At 42.3% G+C, this 22,792-nt stretch overlaps 1 protein-coding gene across 4 annotated transcripts in view; it reads left to right on the forward strand.

The window, feature by feature from the left end:
* arid4b (AT-rich interaction domain 4B) overlaps positions 1 to 22,792 on the forward strand; it is a 169,600-nt gene that overhangs the window by 28,242 nt on the left and 118,566 nt on the right. For all 4 annotated transcript variants that reach the window (XM_029701926.1, XM_029701929.1, XM_029701916.1 and 1 more), the window contains exons 3-5: positions 13,208 to 13,318; positions 17,521 to 17,586; positions 17,751 to 17,841. In XM_029701926.1, the coding sequence (XP_029557786.1) occupies positions 13,208 to 13,318; positions 17,521 to 17,586; positions 17,751 to 17,841 (268 nt within the window). The remainder of the gene's footprint in view (positions 1 to 13,207; positions 13,319 to 17,520; positions 17,587 to 17,750; positions 17,842 to 22,792) is intronic.

A 22,792-nucleotide genomic window follows, 5' to 3' on the forward strand; every position in this document is an offset into this window, starting at 1 on the left:
AAAAATATATACGCAACATGTAAAGTGTTGTTTCATGAGCTAAAATAAAATGTTTAAGAAATGTTCCATGCTCGCAAAAAAAAGCTTATTTCTCTCAAATGTTGTTCACAAATTAGTTTACATCCCTGTTAGTGAGCATTTCTCCTTTGTCAAGATAATCCATCCACCTGACAGGTGTGGCATATCAAGAAGCTGATTTAAACAGCACGATCATTACACAGGTGCACCTTGTGCTGGGGGACAATTAAAGGCCACTCTAAAAATGTGCAGATTTTTCACACAACACAATGCCATACATGTCTCAAGTTTTGAGGAAGTGTACAACATTCTGACCATGAAATACCAGGGAGAGGCAGCTTGATTTAGAACACATTCAGACAATGTCTCTTCTAAATTAAATCTACATACTGTTAAAAAAATACCTTTCTAAATACAGACCTAGATATGTAATATCTGCTGCTCTTTTTGTTTGTGGGAAAAGATCAGTCTGCTAATATCAGGGCCATGCTCAGTATCCGAACTTTGCGGATAGGAATTCTATGAATAGAGACGACGTGATTCCTTATTCTACATTTCAGAGGCATGTTTGTTCTACATAGCAAAGGCTATTTCTATCTCAAGGTTTCAAAACGTTGAGTCCTGGTGAGCACGCCCCCAGTCTCTTGATCTCTCTCTCGATCTCGATATATCTATTTCTCCCGAGCTCTCTTTCAATCTCTCTCGACTACAGACTGCAGTCAGTGTTTTCCCAGTATATTATTATATTCCCAGTATATTTTTCCACTATATTGCCTTCAGAAATGATTTCTATCCCTTGATGAGTTGCTTCTACAAAGTATCGACTCGGGTGTGACTACTTGTGTTTTTCGTCATTATGGTGTATTGTGTGTAGCTGGGTGAGAAACAAATATTTAATCCATTTTTAATTCAGATGTAACACAACAAAATGTGGAAAATAAGTCAAGGGGGTATGAATACTTTTCAAGGAGCCTAGACGAAATGTCTGATTTTCAAGACAGGATATTCCACGACGACTGAATTGCACAACGCGGATATTAAAACAAGACTTTGAACTTTTTTGAATAGCTGGTTTGCGTACCCATTCTTGCTTTAGCATGTACTGGTAGATAGCATCAGTTGGAACATCTTTCGTACCCCTACTGCTGTCGGTCTTCGCTGAGCTGCTCCACACAGCTGTTTCAGACGCGCTCTCTCTACCTGACAGATTATTTATAGCATATATGTGTGCAGAGCGCGTGTGATAAATAATCGACATAACGAACAGCTTCAGGGATCCATCGTTTTTATTTTTTATGTTTAATAAATTATGAATTAAAAAGAGCATTGCTACAATATTTTTTTCCATTTCCCAAGCGGGCCACTGACGGTGATAATCGACCAAAAAACTCAATTGATGCAAAAAAAAAAACAATTTTTAAACTAACGTGAACAAGTAAATTTATTTTCACTGCCAATTCAAAATGTGTCACACTGCCACGTAAAGCGGTTGCAAATGCGATTGTTTTGGTCGTAGTATCGAACCCTGTAGTATATCATACACTGCAGGTGAGGGAAACATGCAAAAGAAATTTGATAAACTTACCTTGTAGACCAGAACATGTCCTTGAAAAGTTTCACACGAGAGCTCTCTTTTTTTGAGCCCATTCAGCATCGTTCACACCCTCTTAAATCTTAGCCCCACCCATCTCTTTAACCCCCTGAGAGTCTACTGACGCACCGGTGCGGCAATCTAATAAACATAATCAAAAAATCCCCATCAAAATCCGTCAATTTAAGCTAGAGATCTTTTTTTTTTTGCATTGCACGCATCGCACTTCTGCATCTGTGATGAAAGTTGACAGAGTGGTGTTGGTCAGATCATGAGACAACCCGAAAATCGGTCTTCTCACAAACAGTTGGACCTAAACTATAATGACCACTATGGAAAGGGGAGACTCACGAAGTCGATATGTGGTCTCCTTTTCGCTCTACGACCCCCATAAGTGTCACGGGACTCGTCTAGAGGTAACCGGTACCGGTTAATTTTTTTTGCGAAAGTCTGAAGGTAGTTTTGTGCCTACCCAAAAAAGAGGTTAAATATGTGTAAAAAAGTATCTATAAAATTAACACACACACACAAACACAGTACCAGTCAAAAGTTTGGACACACCTACTCATTTGAGAGTTTTCTTTATTTTACTATTTTCTACATTGTAGAATAATAGTGAAGACATCCAAACTATGAAATAACACTTATGGAATCATGTAGTAACCAAAAAACTGTTCAACAAATCAAAATATATTTTATATTTGAGATTCTTCAAAGTAGCCATGCTTTGCCTTGATGACAGCTTTGCACACTCTTGACATTCTCTCAACCAGCTTCATGAGGTAGTCACCTGGAATGCATTTGAATTAACAGGTGTGCCTTGTTAAATGTTAATTTGTGGAATTTCTTTCCTTAATGCGTTTGAGCCAATCGGTTGTGTTGTGACAAGGTAGGGGTGGTATACAGAAGATAGCCATATTTGATAAAAGACCATAAAAGTCCATATTATGACAAGAACAGCTCAAATAAGCAAAGAGAAATGACAGTCCATTACTTTAAGACGTGAAGGTCAGTCAATCCGGAAAATGTCAAGAACTTTGAAAGTTTCTTAATGTGCAGTCGGCAAAAATCGTCAAGCGCTATGATGAAACTGGCTCTCATTAGGACCGCCACAGGAATGGAAGACCCAGAGTTACCTCTGTTCAAGTAACAGACACATCTCAACATCAACTGTTCGGAGGAGACTATGTGAATCAGGCCTTCATAGTCAAAGTTCTGCAAAGAAACCACTACTAAAGTCAAATCAAATCAAATGTATTTATATAGCCCTTCGTATATCAGCTGAAATCTCAAAGTGCTGTACAGAAACCCAGCCTAAAACCCCAAACGGCAAGCAATGCATGTGAAAGAGGCACGGTGGCTAGGAAAAACTCACTAGGAAAAACTCCCTAGAAAGGCCAAAAACCTAGGAAGAAACCTAGAGAGGAACCAGGCTATGAGGGGTGGCCAGTCCTCTTCTGGCTGTGCCGGGTGGATATTATAACAGAACATGGTCAAGATGTTAAAATGTTCATAAATGACCAGCATGGTCAAATAATAATAATCATTGTAGTTGTCGAGGGTGCAACAAGCACGTCCGGTGAACAGGTCAGGGTTCCGTAGCCGCAGGCAGAACAGTTGAAACTGGAGCAGCAGCATGGCCAGGTGGACTGGGGACAGCAAGGAGTCATCATGCCAGGTAGTCCCGAGGCATGGTCCTAGGGCTCAGGTCCTCCGAGAGAAAGAAAGAAAGAGAGAAAGAGAGAATTAGAGAGAGCATATTTAAATTCACACAGGACACCGGATAAGACAAGAGAATACTCCAGATGAAACAGACTGACCCTAGCCCCCCGGCACATTAACTACTGCAGCATAAATACTGGAGGCTGAGACAGGAGGGATCAGAAGACACTGTGGCCCCATCCGATGATAACCCCGGACAGGGCCAAACAGGCAGGATATAACCCCACCCACTTTGCCAAAGCACAGCCCCCACACCACTAGAGGGATGTCTACAACCACCAACTTACCGTCCGAAGACAAGGCCGAGTATAGCCCACAAAAATCTCCGCCATGGCACAACCCAAGGGGGGGGGGGGGCGCCAACCCAGACAGGAAGACCACGTCAGTGACTCAACCCACTCAAGTGACGCACCCCTCCCATGGACGGCATGGAAGAACACCAGTAAGTCAGTGACTCAGCCCCTGTAATAGGGTTAGAGGCAGAGAATCCCAGTGGAAAGAGGGGAACCGGCAAGGCAGAGACAGCAAGGGCGGTTCGTTGCTCCAGCCTTTCCGTTCACCTTCACACTCCTGGGCCAGACTACACTTAATCACTTAATCATAGGACCTACTGAAGAGATAAGTCTTCAGTAAAGACTTAAAGGTTGAGACTGAGTCTGCGTCTCTCACATGGGTAGGCAGACCATTCCATAAAAATGGAGCTCTATAGGAGAAAGCCCTACCTCCAGCCGTTTGCTTAGAAATTCTAGGGACAATTAGGAGGCCTGCGTCTTGTGACCGTAGCGTACGTGTAGGTATGTACGGCAGGACCAAATCGGAAAGATAGGTAGGAGCAAGCCCATGTAATGCTTTGTAGGTTAGCAGTAAAACCTTGAAATCAGCCCTTGCCTTAACAGGAAGCCAGTGTAGGGAGGCTAGCACTGGAGTAATATGATCAAATTTTTTTGGTTCTAGTCAGGATTCTAGCAGCCGTATTTAGCACTAACTGAAGTTTGTTTAGTGCTTTATCCGGGTAGCCGGAAAGTAGAGCATTGCAGTAGTCCAGCCTAGAAGTAACAAAAGCATGGATTAATTTTTCTGCGTCATTTTTGGACAGAAAGTTTCTGATTTTTGCAATGTTACGTAGATGGAAAAAAGCTGTCCTTGAAGCAGTCTTGATATGTTCTTCAAAAGAGAGATCAGGGTCCAGAGTAACGCCGAGGTCCTTCACAGTTTTATTTGAGACGACTGTACAACCATCCAGATTAATTGTCAGATTCAACAGAAGATCTCTTTGTTTCTTGGGACCTAGGACAAGCATCTCTGTTTTGTCCGAGTTTAAAAGTAGAAAATTTGCAGCCATCCACTTCCTTATGTCTGAAACACAGGCTTCTAGCGAGGGCAATTTTGGGGCTTCACCATGTTTCATTGAAATGTACAGCTGTTTGTCGTCCGCATAGCAGTGAAATTTAACATTATGTTTTCGAATGACATCCCCAAGAGGTAAAATATATAGTGAAAACAATAGTGGTCCTAGAACGGAACCTTGAGGAACACCGAAATTTACAATTGATTTGTCAGAGGATGAACCATTCACAGAGACAAACTGATATCTTTCCGACAGATAAGATCTAAACCAGGCCAGAACTTGTCCATGTAGACCAATTTGGGTTTCCAATCTCTCCAAAAGAATGTGGTGATCGATGGTATCAAAAGCGGCACTAAGATCTAGGAGCACGAGGACAGATGCAGAGCCTCGGTCTGATGTCATTAAAAGGTCATTTACCACCTTCACAAGTGCAGTCTCAGTGCTATGATGGGGTCTAAAACCAGACTGAAGCGTTTCGTATACATTGTTTGTCTTCAGGAAGGCAGTGAGTTGCTGTGCAACAGCTTTTTCAAAAATTTTTGAGAGGAATGGAAGATTCGATATAGGCCGATTAGTTTTTTTTTATAATTTCTGGGTCAAGATTCGGCTTTTTCAAGAGAGGCTTTATTACTGCCACTTTTAGTGAGCTTGGTACACATCCGGTGGATAGAGAGCCGTTTATTATGTTCAACATAGGAGGGCCAAGCACAGGAAGCAGCTCTTTCAGTAATTTAGTTGGAATAGGGTCCAGTATGCAGCTTGAGGGTTTGGAGGCCATGATTATTTTCATCATTGTGTCAAGAGATATAGTACTAAAACACTTTAGTATCTCCCTTGAGCCAAGGTCCTGGCAGAGTTGTGCAGACTCAGGACAATGGAGCTTTGGAGGAATACCCAGATTTAAAGAGGAGTCTGTAATATGCTTTCTAATGATCATGATATTTTCCTCAAAGAAGTTCATAAATGTATTACTGCTGAAGTGAAAGCCATCCTCCATTTGCGAATGCTGCTTTTTAGTTAGCTTTGCGACAGTATCAAAAAGAAATTTCGGATTGTTCTTATTTTCCTCAATTAAGTTGGAAAAATAGGATGATCGAGCAGCAGTGAGGGCTCTTCGATACTGCACGGTACTGTCTTTCCAAGCTAGTCGCAAGACTTCCAGTTTGGTGTGGCGCCATTTCCGTTCCAATTTTCTGGAAGCTTGCTTCAGAGCTCGTGTATTTTCTGTATACCAGGGAGCTAGTTTCTTATGGCAGATGTTTTTAATTTTTAGGGGTGCAACTGCATCTAGGATATTGCGCAAGGTTAAATTGAGTTCCTCGGTTAGGTGGTTAACTGATTTTTGTCCTCTGACGTCCTTGGGTAGGCAGAGGGAGTCAGGAAGGGCATCAAGGAATCTTTGGGTTGTCTGAGAATTTATAGCACGACTTTTAATGCTCCTAGGTTGGGGTCTGAGCAGATTATTTGTTGCAATTGTAAACGCAATAAAATGGTGGTCCGATAATCCAGGATTATGAGGAAAAACATTAAGATCCACAACATTTATTCCATGGGACAAAACTAGGTCCAGAGTATGACTGTGGCAGTGAGTAGGTCCAGAGACATGTTGGACAAAACCCACTGAGTCGAGTATGGCTCCGAAAGCCTTTTGGAGTGGGTCTGTGGACTTTTCCATGTGAATGTTAAACTCACCAAAAATTAGAATATTATCTGCTATGACTACAAGATCCGATAGGAATTCAGGGAACTCAGTGAGGAACACTGCATATGGTCCAGGAGACCTGTAAACAGTAGCTATAAAAAGTGAGTGAGTAGGCTGCATAGATTTCATGACTAGAAGCTCAAAAGACGAAAACGTCATTGTTTTTTTTTGTAAATTGAAATTTGCTATCGTAGATGTTAGCAACACCTCCGCCTTTGCCGGATGCACGGGGGGTATGGTCACTAGTGTAACCAGGGGGTGAGGCCTCGTTTAACACAGTAAATTCATCAGGCTTAAGCCATGTTTCAGTCAGGCCAATCACATCAAGATTATGATCAGTGATTAGTTCATTGACTATAACTGCCTTGGAAGTGAGGGATCTAACATTAAGTAACCCAATTTTGAGATGTGAAGTATCACAATCTCTTTCAATAATGGCAGGAATGGAGGAGGTCTTTATACTAGTGAGATTACTAAAGCGAACACCGCCATTTTTAATTTTGCCCAACCTAGATCGAGGCACAGACACGGTCTCAATGGGGAAAGCTGAGGTGACTACGCTGACTGTGCTAATGGCAGACTCCACTAAGCTGGCAAACTGGCTAACAGCCTGCTGCCTGGCCTGCACCCTATTTCATTCTGGAGCTAGAGGAGTTAGAGCCCTGTCTATGTTCGTAGATAAGATGAGAGCACCCCTCCAGCTAGGATGGAGTCCGTCACTCCTCAACAGGCCAGGCTTGGTCCTGTTTGTGGGTGAGTCCCAGAAAGAGGGCCAGTTATCTACAAATTCTATCTTTTGGGAGGGGCAGAACACAGTTTTCATCCAGCGATTGAGTTGTGAGACTCTGCTGTAGAGCTCATCACTCCCCCTAACTGGGAGGGGGCCAGAGACAATTACTCGATGCCGACACATCTTTCTAGCTGATTTACACGCTGAAGCTATGTTGCGCTTGGTGACCTCTGACTGTTTCATCCTAACATCGTTGGTGCCGACGTGGATAACAATATCTCTATACTCTCTACACTCGCCAGTTTTAGCTTTAGCCAGCACCGTCTTTAGATTAGCCTTAATGTCGGTAGCCCTGCCCCCTGGTAAACAGTGTATGATCGCTGGATGATTAGTTTTAAGTCTAATACTGCGGGTAATGGAGTCGCCAATGACTAGGGTTTTCAATTTGTCAGAGCTAATGGTGGGAGCCTTCGGCGTCTCAGACCCCACAGCGGGATGAGTAGAGACCAGAGAAGTCTCGGCCTCCGACTCCGACTCACTTAATGGGGAGAACCGGTTGAAAGTTTCTGTCGGCTGAATAAGCGACACCGGTTGAGCATTCCTACAGCGTTTCCCTCCAGAAGCCATGAGAAAGTTGTCCGGCTGCGGGGACCGTGCGAGGGGATTTATACTAACGTTACTATCTGTACTTGCTGGTGGCACAGACGCTGTTTCATCCTTTCCTACACTGAAATTACCCTTTCCTAACGATTGCGTCTGAAGCTGGGCTTGCAGCACAGCTATCCTTGCCGTAAGGCGATCGTTCTCCTGTATATTATAAGTACAACGACTGCAATTAGAAGGCATCATGTTAATGTTACTTAGCTTCGGCTGTTTGAAGTCCTGACGAACCATGTCCAGATAAAACCTCCGGGGTAAGAAAGTTGAATGAAAAAAGTTGAGTGAGGGTAAAAAGTAAAAATATACGGTAATATACGGCAGTAAAATATATAAAGGGCACCAATAAGAAGAAGAGATACGAGCAATGGAGATTAGACCGGTGGAAATATGTCCTTTGGTCTGATGAGTCCAAATTTTAGATTCTTGGTTCCAACTGATGTGTCTTTGTGAGATGCAGAGTAGGTGAACAGATCTCTGTGTGTGTGTGGTTCCCACCGTGAAGCATGGAGGAGGGGGTGTGAGGTAGAGGTCGACCGATTATGATTTTTCAACACCAATACCGATTATTGGAGGACCAAAAAAAGCCGATATCGATTAAATCGGCAGATTTTTATATATTTGTAATAATGACAATTACAACAATACTGAATAAACACTTTTATTTTAACTTAATATAATATATGAATGAAATCAATTTAGTCTCAAATAAATCATTGAACATGTTCCATTTGGTTTAAATAATGCAAAAACAAAGTGTTGGAGAAGAAAGTAAAAGTGCATTATGTGCCATGTAAAAACGCTGACGTTTAAGTTCCTTGCTCAGAACATGAGAACATATGAAAGCTGGTGGTTCCTTTTAACATGAGTCTTCAATATTCCCAGGTAAGAAGTTTTAGGTTGTAGTTATTATAGGAATTATAGGACTATTTCTCTCTATACCGTTTGTATTTCCTATAACTTTGATTATTGAATGTTCTTATAGGCACTTTAGTATTGCCAGCCTAATCTCGGGAGTTGATAGACTGTAGATGGCTATAATGAATCCTGCTGACCCTGTAGACTGTAGATGGCTATAATGAAGCCTGCTGACTCTATAGATGGCTATAATGAAGCCTGCTGACTCTGTAGACTGTAGATGGCTATAATGAAACCTTGCTGACTCTGTAGACTGTACATGGCTATAATGAAGCCTGTTGACTCTGTTGATGGCTATAACGAAGCCTGCTGACTCTGTAGATGGCTGTAATGAAGCCTGCTGACCCTGTAGACTGTAGATGGCTATAATGAAGCCTGCTGACCCTGTAGACTGTAGATGGCTATAATGAATCCTGCTGACCCTGTAGACTGTAGATGGCTATAATGAAGCCTGCTGACTCTGTAGACTATAGATGGCTATAATGAAGCCTGCTGACTCTATTGACTGTAGATGGCTATAATGAAGTCTGATGACTCTGTAGACTGTAGATGGCTATAATGAAGCCTGCTGACTCTCTAGACTGTAGATGGCTATAATGAATCCTGCTGACTCTGTAGATGGCTATAATGGAGCCTGCTGACTCTGTAGACTGTAGATGGCTATAATGAATCCTGCTGACTCTGTAGATGGCTATAATGAATCCTGCTGACTCTGTAGTCTGTAGATGGCTATAATGAATCCTGCTGACTCTGTATATGGCTATAATGAAGCCTGCTGACTCTGTAGATGGCTATAATGAAGCCTGCTGACTCTGTAGATGGCTATAATGAAGCCTGCTGACTCTGTAGATGGCTACAATGAAGCCTGCTGACTCTGTAGATGCCTGCTGACTCTGTAGATGGCTATAATGAAGCCTGCTGACTCTGTAGACTGTAGATGGCTATAATAAATCCTGCTGATTCTGTAGATGGCTATAATGAATCCTGCTGACTCTGTAGACTGTAGATGGCTATAATGAAGCCTGCTGACTCTATAGATGGCTATAATGAAGCCTGCTGACTCTGTAGACTGTAGATGGCTATAATGAAACCTTGCTGACTCTGTAGACTGTAGATGGCTATAATGAAGCCTGTTGACTCTGTTGATGGCTATAATGAAGCCTGCTGACTCTGTAGATGGCTGTAATGAAGCCTGCTGACCCTGTAGACTGTAGATGGCTATAATGAAGCCTGCTGACCCTGTAGACTGTAGATGGCTATAATGAATCCTGCTGACCCTGTAGACTGTAGATGGCTATAATGAAGCCTGCTGACTCTGTAGACTGTAGATGGCTATAATGAAGCCTGCTGACTCTGTAGACTGTAGATGGCTATAATGAAGCCTGCTGACTCTATTGACTGTAGATGGCTATAATGAAGCCTGCTGACTCTGTAGACTGTAGATGGCTATAATGAAGCCTGCTGACTCTGTAGATGGCTATAATGAAGCCTGCTGACTCTGTAGACTGTAGATGGCTATAATGAATCCTGCTGACCCTGTAGACTGTAGATGGCTATAATGAAGCCTGCTGACTCTGTAGACTGTAGATGGCTATAATGAAGCCTGCTGACTCTATTGACTGTAGATGGCTATAATGAAGTCTGATGACTCTGTAGACTGTAGATGGCTATAAAGAAGCCTGCTGACTCTCTAGACTGTAGATGGCTATAATGAAGTCTGCTGACTCTGTAGACTGTAGATGGCTATAATGAAGCCTGCTGACTCTGTAGATGGCTATAATGAAGCCTGCTGACTCTGTAGACGGCTATAATGAAGCCTGTTGACTCTGTAGACTGTAGATGGCTATAATAAAGCCTGCTGACTCTGTAGATGGCTATAATGAAGCCTGTTGACTCTGTAGACTGTAGATGGCTATAATGAATCCTGCTGACCCTGTAGACTGTAGATGGCTATAATGAAGCCTGCTGACTCTGTAGACTGTAGACTGCTATAATGAAGCCTGCTGACTCTGTAGATGGCTATAATGAAGCCTGCTGACTCTGTAGACTGTAGATGGCTATAATGAATCCTGCTGACCCTGTAGACTGTAGATGGCTATAATGAAGCCTGCTGACTCTGTACACTGTATATGGCTATAATGAAGCCTGCTGACTCTGTAGATGGCTATAATGAAGCCTGCTGACTTTGTAGACTGTAGATGACTATAATGAAGCTTGCTGACTCTGTACACTGTATATGGCTATAATGAAGCCTGCTGTCTCTGTAGATGGCTATAATGAAGCCTGCTGACTCTGTAGATGGCTATAATGAAGCCTGCTGACTCTGTAGACGACTATAATGAAGCCTGTTGACTCTGTAGACTGTAGATGGCTATAATGAAGCCTGCTGACACTGTAGACGGCTATAATAAAGCCTGCTAACCCTGTAGATGGCTATAATGAAGCCTGTTGACTCTGTAGACTGTAGATGGCTATAATGAAGCCTGCAGACTCTGTAGATGGCTATAATGAAGCCTGCTGACTCTGTAGACGGCTATAATGAAGCCTGTTGACTCTGTAGACTGTAGATGGCTATAATGAAGCTTGCTGACTCTGTACACTGTATATGGCTATAATGAAGCCTGCTGACTCTGTAGATGGCTATAATGAAGCCTGCTGACTCTGTAGACTGTAGATGGCTATAATGAAGCCTGCTGACTCTGTAAATGGCTGTAATGAAGCCTGCTGACCCTGTAGACTGTAGATGGCTATAATGAAGCCTGCTGACTCTGTAGACTGTAGATGGCTATAATGAAGCCTGCTGACTCTGTAGATGGCTATAATGAAGCCTGCTGACCCTGTAGACTGTAGATGGCTATAATGAAGCCTGCTGACTCTGTAGACTGTAGATGGCTATAATAAAGCCTGCTGACCCTGTAGATGGCTATAATGAAGCCTGCTGACTCTGTAGACTGTAGATGGCTATAATGAAGCTTGCTGACTCTGTACACTGTATATGGCTATAATGAAGCCTGCTGACTCTTTAAATGGCTGTAATGAAGCCTGCTGACCCTGTAGACTGTAGATGGCTATAATGAATCCTGCTGACCCTGTAGACTGTAGATGGCTATAATGAAGCCTGCTGACCCTGTAGACTCTAGATGGCTATAATGAAGCCTGCTGACTCTGTAGACTCTAGATGGCTATAATGAAGCCTGCTGACTCTCTAGACTGTAGATGGCTATAATGAAGCCTGCTGACTCTGTAGACTGTAGATGGCTATAATGAAGCCTGCTGACTCTGTAGATGGCTATAATGAAGCCTGCTGACTCGGTCGACGGCTATAATGAAGCCTGTTGACTCTGTAGACTGTAGATGGCTATAATGAAGCCTGCTGACTCTGTAGATGGCTATAATGAAGCCTGTTGACTCTGTAGACTGTAGATGGCTATAATAAAGCCTGCTGACTCTGTAGACTGTAGATGGCTATAATAAAGCCTGCTGACCCTGTAGATGGCTATAATGAAGCCTGCTGACTCTGTAGATGGCTATAATGAAGCCTGCTGACTCTGTAGACTGTAGATGGCTATAATGAAGCTTGCTGACTCTGTACACTGTATATGGCTATAATGAAGCCTGCTGACTCTGTAGATGGCTATAATGAAGCCTGCTGACTCTGTAGACGGCTATAATGAAGCCTGTTGACTCTGTAGACTGTAGATGGCTATAATGAAGCCTGCTGACTCTGTAGACTGTAGATGGCTATAATAAAGCCTGCTGACCCTGTAGATGGCTATAATGAGGCCTGCTGACTCTGTAGACTGTAGATGGCTATAATGAAGCTTGCTGACTCTGTACACTGTATATGGCTATAATGAAGCTTGCTGACTCTGTACACTGTATATGGCTATAATGAAGCCTGCTGACTCTGTAGATGGCTATAATGAAGCCTGCCGACTCTGTAGACTGTAGATGGCTATAATGAAGCCTGCTGACTCTGTAAATGGCTATAATGAAGCCTGCTGACTCTGTAGACTGTAGATGGCTATAATAAAGCCTGCTGACCCTGTAGATGGCTATAATGAAGCCTGCTGACTCTCTAGACTGTAGATGGCTATAATGAAGCCTGCTGACTCTGTAGACTGTAGATGGCTATAATGAAGCCTGCTGACTCTGTAGATGGTTATAATGAAGCCTGCTGACTCTGTAGACAACTATAATGAAGCCTGTTGACTCTGTAGACTGTAGCTGGCTATAATGAAGCCTGCAGACTCTGTAGATGGCTATAATGAAGTACATCAATAAAGTAGCCATTGGCTGTTAGTACTGGTAATTAAAGACAAATGAGAATGTTAGTTTCTTGGTACAAGCGTTAAGATAGTCATCACATACTGTTTCTGTGGTATTATTCACTCACTGCCTCCTCCTCTGTCACTGCTCTGTCCTCATTTGAATCTCTTGTTCTTCTCTACTAATCTGTATGGCATTATTGACTCCCTTCCACTCCGTGTCCCCTCCCTCCCTCCCTCTCTCTCCGTTCAGACTCCGGAGGAGCCGCCCTACCTGACAGTGGGCACGGATGTCAGCGCCAAGTACAGAGGTGCTTTCTGTGAGGCCAAGATTAAGACTGCCAAGAGACTGGTCAAGGCCAAGGTAACTGTTCAACACTGTTAATGTGCCTGAGTCTGAGTCTGGCCCTAGGGGTAGTTTCTGTTGGTAATATACAATATAATGATCTATTAAACTGTTGTTCAAGTTGTAGCTGTTTTAACCAAGGTACTGATTAATGTTAAGTAAATATTTGTATGAACGTAAGATTCAACAACTGAGACATAAACTGAACAAGTTCCACAGACATGAAATGGAATGTGTCCCTGAACAAAGGTTGGAGGGGGGTCAAAATCAAAAGTAACTGTCAGTATCTGGTGTGGCCATCAGCTGCATTAAGTACTGCAGTGCATCTCCTCCTCATGGACTGCACCAGATTTGCCAGTTCTTGCTGTGAGATGTTACCCCACTCTTCCACCAAGGCACCTGCAAGTTCCTGGACATTTCTGGGGAGAATGGCCCTAGCCCTCACCCTCTGATCCAACAGGTCCAAGACGTGCTCAGTGGGATTGAGATCCGGGCTCTTCGCTAGCCATGGCAGAACACTGACATTCCTGGCTTGCAGGAAATCACGCACAGAACGAGCAGTATGGCTGGTGGCATTGTCATGCTGGAGGGTCATGTCAGGATGAGCCTGCAGGAAGGGTACCAGGTGAGGGTGGACGATGTCTCCCCTTCAACGCACAGCGTTGAGATATCCTGCAATGACAACAAGCTCAGTCCGATGATGCTGTGACACACCGCCCCAGACCATGACGGACCCTCCACCTCCAAATCGATCCCGCTCCAGAATACAGGCCTCGGTGTAACGCTCATTCCTTCGACGATAAACGCGAATCCGACCATCACCCCTGGTGAGACACAACCACGACTCGTCAGTGATGAGCACTTTTTGCCAGTCCTGTCTGTTCCAGCGACGGTGGGTCTGTGCCCATAGGCGACGTTGTTGCCGGTGATGTCTGGTGAGGACCTGCCTTACCGCAGGCCTACAAGCCCTCAGTCCAGCCTCTCTCAGTCTATTGCGGACAGTCTGAGCAGTGATGGAGGGATTGTGCGTTCCTGTTGTAACTCGGGCAGTTGTTGTTGCATCCTGTATCTGTCCCGCAGGTGTGATGTTCGGATGTACCGATCCTGTGCAGTTGTTGTTACATGTGGTCTGCCACTGCGAGGACGATCAGCTGTCCGTCCTGTCTCCCTGTAGCGCTGTCTTAGGCATTTCACAGTACGGACATTGAAATGTATTGCCCTGGCCACATCTGCAGTCCTCATGCCTCCTTGCATCATGCCTAAAGTACGTTCACGCAGATGAGCAGGGACCCTGGGCATCTTTCTTTTGGTGTTTTTCAGAGTCAGTAGAAAGGCCTCTTTAGTGTCCTACGTTTTCATAACTGTGACCTTAATTGCCGACCGTTCCACAGCTGCGTGTTCATTAATTGTTTATGGTTCATTGAACAAACATGGGAAACAGTGTTTTAACCCTTTACAATGAAGATCTGTGAAGTTATTTGGATTTTACGAATTATCTTTGAAAGACAGGGTCCTGAAAAGGGGAGTTTTTTTTGCTGAGTTTATACACCAGTTTAATTTAAGGACCAAAACATTGACCGCTGATACATATAAAGAGAAAAATAGTTGGGAAGAGATTTTCGATGTACCGATTCCATGGCACTTGGTTTGTGAATTGATTTGCAAAACGACACTGGTTTCAAAGCATAGAATTTTTCAATGTAATTATTATACAAAATTCTTGCAACCAATAGAATGTTATATATATGGGGGATACAATCTTCCCAGCTCTGCAGATTTTGCTGTGAGGAGGCAGAGTCATTAGATGATTTATATTGGTACTGTCCATATGTAGCTTGCTTTTGGTCACAGGTCCAGGAATGGCTGAAGAATTGCAACATTTACCTGAAGCTAACCCTGCAGATAGCAATACTGGGTGATTTGAAAAGTCATAGTCAATCAGTCAATAATATAATAATACTTTTAGCAAAAATGTTAATCTTTAGTTTACAATCTGTAGAAACTATGAGAATAGAAAGGTTCAGAACTTTTGTAAAACATCACATCACAGTTGAAAATATATGGCAAATAGAAATCCAATATGGTTGGTGTTAAGAGATAGATGGGAGGGGTTTAGTGGAGCTGAAGGGTGGGACTAATACCAACAAGATAACTCATGTAAAATATACTGTCCTTAAAATGTATATAGTATGTTTAAGCTGGAAGTAGAATCCTAAGTGTTATCGTTCATTAGTTTACTCCAGTTAGGGGGGGTAGGGTTAGTGGAAAATAATAAAGGAAAATATATTTCAAAATATGTATATACAGTACCAGTCAAAAGTTTGGACACACCTACTCATTCCAGGGTTTTTCTTAATTTTTTACTATTTTCAACAATGTAGAATTTCTTTCCTACCTAATGCATTTGAGACAATCAGTTGTGTTGTGACAAGGTAGGGGTGGTATACAGAAGATAGCCCTATTTGGTAAAAGACCAAGTCCATATTATGGCAAGAACAGCTCAAATAAGCAAAGAGAAACGACAGCCCATCATTACTTTAAGACATGAAGGTCAGTCAATGCGGAAAGTTTCAAGGACTTTGAAAGATTCTTCAAGTGCAGTCTGCAAAAACCATCAAGCACTATGATGAAACTGGCTCCCATGAGGACCACCACAGGAAAGGAAGACCCAGAGTTACCTCTGCTGCAGAGGAGAAGTTCAAGTAATATCTCAAAATCAACTTTTCAGAGGAGACTGTGTGAATCAGGCCTTCATAGTTGAATTGCTGTAAAGAAACCACTACCAAAGGACAACAATAATAAGAAGAGACTTGCTTGGGCCAAGAAACACAAGCAATGTACATTAGACCGGTGGAAATATATTTTGGTCCGATCAGTCCGAATTTGAGATTTTTGGTTCCAACCGCCGTGTCTTTGTGAGATGCAGAGTAGGTGAACGGATGATCTCCACATGTGTGGTTCCCACCGTGAAGCATGGAGGAGGAGGTGTGATGGTGCTTATTTTTAATAAAAAATGTAATATTTTTTTAACTAGGCAAGTCAGTTAAGAACAAATTCTTATTTTCAATGACGGCCTAGGAACAGTGGGTTAACTGCCTTGTTCAGGGGCAGAACGACAGATTTGTACCTTGTCAGCTCGGGGATTCGATCTTGCAACCTTTCGGTTACTGGTTCAACGCTCTAACCATTGGGTTACGCTGCCGCCCCAGCACTGTCAGTGAATGATTTATTTAGAATTCAAGGCAGACTTAACCAGCATGGCCTCTACAGCTTTCTGCAGCGATACGCTATCCCATCTGGTTTGCGCTTAGTCCCACTATCATTTGGTTTTCAACAGGACAATGACCCAACACACCTCCAGGCTGTGTAAGGGACATTTGACCAAGAAGGAGAGTGATGGAGTGCTGCATCAGATGACCTGGCCTCAACAATCCCCCAACCTCAACCCAATTGGTTGGTTTGGGATGAATTGGACCTTAGAGTGATGAAAAATCAGCCAACAAGTGCTCAGCATATGTGGGAACTCCTTCAAGGCCGATGGAAAAGTATTCCAGATGAAGCTGTTTGAGAGAATGCCAATAGTGTGCACAGCTGTCATCAATGCAAAGCGTGGCTACTTTGAAGATTCTCAAATATAAAATATATTTTGATTTGTTGAACATTTATTTTGTTAACTACATGATTCCATATGTGTTATTTCATTGTTTGGATGTCTTCACTATTATTCTACAATGTAGAAAATAGTAAAAATATAGAAAAACCCTTGAAGGAATAGGTGTGTCCACACTTTTGACTGGTACTGTATATCTCACTAGCTTTTTACACAGTTATCAAGACGGTGGTTATGATCGTCACTGTTTACTGGCAACAATTTGGATTCCGTTTTTAGTCGACGTTAACTGACACCTGTTATAACAAAAGGCATAACATGCCATTTGAAAATTCATACATTTTTCGGGTGCTCTGGCACTCTCTCACTAAAGTGCTCTGAAGTAGAAAGCCAAGCCTATTGATTCACAGTGTGAAAGCAGCTTGGGCCGTCTCTCACGTCTCATCTCGCCCGTCCCAGTCCTGGAGAGACAACGACGTCTTGACTATCTGTCAGGTTTTGAGTTTGTTTGATGAGGTAGGAGCAGGAGGTCAGATGAGGGCGTGAATTGTTTGTTTACTGACATTACTAACTCTCTAACCTCCTCTTCCTCCCCTTTCTTCCTCGTCAGGTGACCTTTAAACCAGACCTGACCACAGCAGAGGTCCATGATGACAGCATCCAAGGCCCTCTGAAGGTACGAGACCGGCCAGCCCAGCCTCAGGCCACTACTGTTGTCTTATACTCTTCATTATAAATGCATCTTTTCATGTCTACATGAAGTGATGAGGACTTAGTCACCGTAGCCAGATAAATGTCAGCCAGTATTGAATGTTAACAGCAGTATGTCTGGTCTGTCAGGTTGGTGCTGTAGTAGAGGTGAAGAACCCTGATGGAGTGTACCAGGAAGCTTCCATCAACAAGCTGACTGACTGCAGTATATACACTGTTGGTGAGTCAAGTGTTTTTCTCTGTCTTTTTATTTGTACTTTACTTTATCACTATATATACTGTTTGGTTCTGTCACTATATATACTGTTGGTGAGCACTGTTTGCTTCTATCACTATATATATTGTTGGTGAGCACTGTTTGTTTCTATCACTATATATACTGTTGGTGAGCACTGTTTGGTTCTATTACTATATATACTGTTGGTGAGCACTGTTTGGTTCTATGTATCACTATATATACTGTTGGTGAGCACTGTTTGCTTCTATCACTATATATATTGTTGGTGAGCACTGTTTGTTTCTATCACTATATATACTGTTGGTGAGCACTGTTTGGTTCTATGTATCACTATATATACTGTTGGTGAGCACTGTTTGCTTCTATCACTATATATATTGTTGGTGAGCACTGTTTGTTTCTATCACTATATATACTGTTGGTGAGCACTGTTTGGTTCTATGTATCACTATATATACTGTTGGTGAGCACTGTTTGCTTCTATCACTATATATACTGTTGGTGAGCACTGTTTGGTTCTGTCACTATATATACTGTTGGTGAGCACTGTTTGGTTCTGTCACTATATATACTGTTTGGTTCTATCACTATATATACTGTTGATAAGCACTGGTGAGCACTGTTTGGTTCTATCATTATATATACTGTTGGTGAGCACTGGTGAGCACTGTTTGGTTCTATCATTATATATACTGTTGGTGAGCACTGTTTGGTTCTGTCACTATATATACTGTTGGTGAGCACTGTTTGGTTCTGTCACTATATATACTGTTTGGTTCTATCACTATATATACTGTTGGTGAGCACTGGTGAGCACTGTTTGCTTCTATCACTATATATATTGTTGGTGAGCACTGTTTGTTTCTATCACTATATATACTGTTGGTGAGCACTGTTTGGTTCTATTACTATATATACTGTTGGTGAGCACTGTTTGGTTCTATGTATCACTATATATACTATTGGTGAGCACTGTTTGCTTCTATCACTATATATATTGTTGGTGAGCACTGTTTGTTTCTATCACTATATATAATGTTGGTGAGCACTGTTTGGTTCTGTCACTATATATTCTGTTGGTGAGCACTGTTTGGTTCTATCACTATATACACTGTTGGTGAGCACTGTTTGGTTCTATTACTATATATACTGTTTGGTTCTATCACTATATATATTGTTGGTGAGCACTGTTTGGTTCTGTCACTATATGTACTGTTGGTGAGCACTATTTGGTTTTATCACTAAATATACTGTTGGTGAGCACTGTTTGGTTCTATCTATCATAATATATACTGTTGGTGAGCACTGTTTGGTTCTATCATTATATTTACTGTTGGTGAGCACTGGTTGGTTCTATCATTATATATACTGTTGGTGAGCACTGTTTGGTTCTATCACTATATATACTGTTGGTGAGCACTTTTTGGTTCTATCATTATATATACTGTTGGTGAGCACTGTTTGGTTCTGTCACTATATATACTGTTGGTGAGCACTGTTTGGTTCTATCTATCATAATATATACTGTTGGTGAGCACTGTTTGGTTCTATCATTATATTTACTGTTGGTGAGCACTGGTTGGTTCTATCATTATATATACTGTTGGTGAGCACTGTTTGGTTCTATCACTATATATACTGTTGTTGAGCACTTTTTGGTTCTATCATTATATATACTGTTGGTGAGCACTGTTTGGTTCTGTCACTATATATACTGTTGGTGAGCACTGTTTGGTTCTATCATTATATATACTGTTGGTGAGCACTGTTTGGTTCTGTCACTATATATACTGTTGGTGAGCACTGTTTGGTTCTGTCACTATATATACTGTTGGTGAGCACTGTTTGGTTCTGTCACTATATATACTGTTGGTGAGCACTGTTTGGTTCTGTCACTATATATACTGTTGGTGAGCACTGTTTGGTTCTATCATTATATATACTGTTGGTGAGCACTGTTTGGTTCTATCATTATATATACTGTTGGTGAGCACTGTTTGGTTCTATCATTATATTTACTGTTGGTGAGCACTGTTTGGTTCTATCATTATATATACTGTTGGTGAGCACTGTTTGGTTCTATCACTATATATACTGTTGGTGAGCACTGTTTGGTACTATCACTATATATACTGTTGGTGAGCACTGTTTGGTTTTATCACTATATATACTGTTTGGTGAGCACTGTTTGGTTCTATCACTATATATACTGTTTGGTTCTGTCTGTCACTATATACACGATGAGAGGGTCTCTGAGTCTGTGCACACACACACCGACACAACACAAACACATACATACAGTGCATTCGATAAGTATTCAGACCACTTGACTTTTTCCACATTTTGTTACATTACAGCCTTATTCTAAAATTGATTAAAAAATACATAAAAATTCCTCATCAATCTACATACCTCATAATGTCAAATCGAAAACAGGTATTTACAATTTTTTGCTAAATAAATAAATGTATTTACATAAGTATTCATACCCTTCTATTATGAGAATTGAAATTGAGCTCAGGTGCATCCTGTTTCCATTGATCATCCTTGAGATGTTTCTACAACTTGATTGTGAGTCCACCTGTGTTAAATTCAATTGATTTAAAATCACATCTAATTAGTCACATACACATACTTAGAAGATGTTATTGCAAGTGTACTCCCTGTTCACCCATGACTGCGTGGCTACACACGCCTCCAACTCAATCATCAAGTTTGCAGACGACACAAGAGTAGTAGGCCTGATTACCAACAATGACGACACAGCCTACAGGGAGGGGGTGATGGCCCGGGGAGTGTGGTGCCAGGAAAATAACCTATCACTCAACGTCAACAAAACAAAGCAGATGATTGTGGACTTCAGGAAACAGCAGAGGGAGCACGCCCCTATCCACATCGAAGGGACAGCAGTGGAGAAGGTGAAAGCTTTAAGTTCCTCGGCGTTCACATCACTGACAATCTGAAATGGTCCACCCACAAAGACAGTGTGGTGAAGAAGAAGCAACAGTGTCTCTTCAACATCAGGAACCTGAAGAAATTTGGCTTGGCCCCTAAGACCCTCACAAACCTTTACAGATGCACAATTGAGAGCATCCTGTCAGGCTATATCACCGCCTGGTATGGCAACTGCACCGCCCGCAACCGCAGGACTCTAAAGAGGGTGGTGCGGTCTGCCCAATGCATCATCATGGGCACACTGCCTGCCCTACAGCACCCGATGTCACAGGAAGGCCATCAATCACCCGAGCCACGGCCTGTTCACCCCAATATCATCCAGAAGTCGAGGTCAGTACAGGTGTATCAAAGCTGGGACCGAGAGACTGAATAACAGCTTCTATCTCAAGGCCATAACGCTGTTTAATAGCCATCACTGGCCGGCTAACACCCGGTTACTCAACCCTGCACCTTAGAGGCTGCTGCCCAATATAGAGTGCATTCAGGAAGTATTCAGACCCCTCGACTTTTTCCACATTTTGATATGTTACAGCCTGATTCTAAAATGGATTACATAATTTTTTCCCCTCATCAATCTACATACAATACTCCATAATGACAAAACGAAAACAGGTTTTTAGACATTTTTGCATAATTGCATAAGTATGCAGATCCTTTGCTATGAGACTCGAAATGTAGCTCAGGTGCATCCTGTTTCCATTGATCACCCTTGAGATGTTTCTACAACTTGGAGTCCACCTGTTGTAAATTCAATTGATTGGACATGATTTGGAAAGGCACACACCTGTCTATATAAGGTCCCACAGTTGACAGTGCATGTCAGAGCGAAAACCAAGCCATGAGGTCAAAGGACTTGTCCGTAGAGCTCAAGGACAGTATTGTATCTAGGCACAGATCTTGGAAAGTGTACCAAAACATGTCTGCAGCATTGAATGTCCCCAAGAACACAGTGGCCTCCATCATTCTTAAAAATGGAAGAAGTTTGGAACCACCAAGACTCTTCCTAGAGCTGGCCGCCCGGCCAAGAACCAGATGGTCAGTCTGACAGAGCTCCAGAGTTCCTTCAGTCCAGAAGGACAACTGTTTTTGCAGCACTCCACCAATCAGACTTTTATGGTAGTGGACAGACGGAAGCCACTTCTTAGTAAAATGCACGATAGCCCGCTTGGAGTTTGCAAAAAGGCACCTAAAGGACTCAGACCATGAGAAACAAGATTCTCTGGTCTGATGAAACCAAGATTGAACTTCCAAGCATCACGTCTGGAGGAAACCTTGCACAAATCCTACGGTGAAGCACGATGGTGACAGCATCATGCTGTGGGGATGTTTTTCACCGGCAGGGACTGGGAGACAAGTCAGGATCGAGGGAAAGATGAACGCAGAAAATTACAGAGATCATTGATGAAAACCTGCTCCAAAGCGCTCAAGACCTCAGACTGAGAGAATGCCAAGAGTGTGCAAAGCTGTCATCAAGTCAAAGGGTGGCTACTTTGAAGAATCTCAAATATAAAATATATTTAGATTTGTTTAACACTTTTTTTTGTTACTACATGATTCAATATGTTATTTCATAGTTTGGATTTTTTCACTATATTTCTACGTTGTAGAAAATAGTAAAATTAAAAGAAAAACCCTGGAATGAGTAGGTATGTCTGAACTTTTTACTGGTACTGTTTATTATTGGTAGCCGTCTATTTACCTCCACAAACCGATGTGTGCACTAAGACCGCTCTCAACCAGATGTATAAGGACATAAATAAACAAGAAGATGTGGTGCTCCTAGTCGCCGGGCACTTTAATGCAGGCAAACTTTTACCAAATTTCTACCAGCATGTCACATGTGCAACCAGAGGTGGAAAAAAACTCTAGACCACATTAACTCCACACAGAGATGCGTACAAAGCTCTCCCTCGCCCTCCATTTAGCAGATCAGACCATAATGCTATCTTCCTGATTCCGGCTTACAAGCAAAAACTAA

Source organism: Salmo trutta, chromosome 2 (genome assembly GCF_901001165.1).
Source record: "Salmo trutta chromosome 2, fSalTru1.1, whole genome shotgun sequence".
In the NCBI taxonomy this organism is placed as follows: Eukaryota; Metazoa; Chordata; class Actinopteri; order Salmoniformes; family Salmonidae; genus Salmo; species Salmo trutta.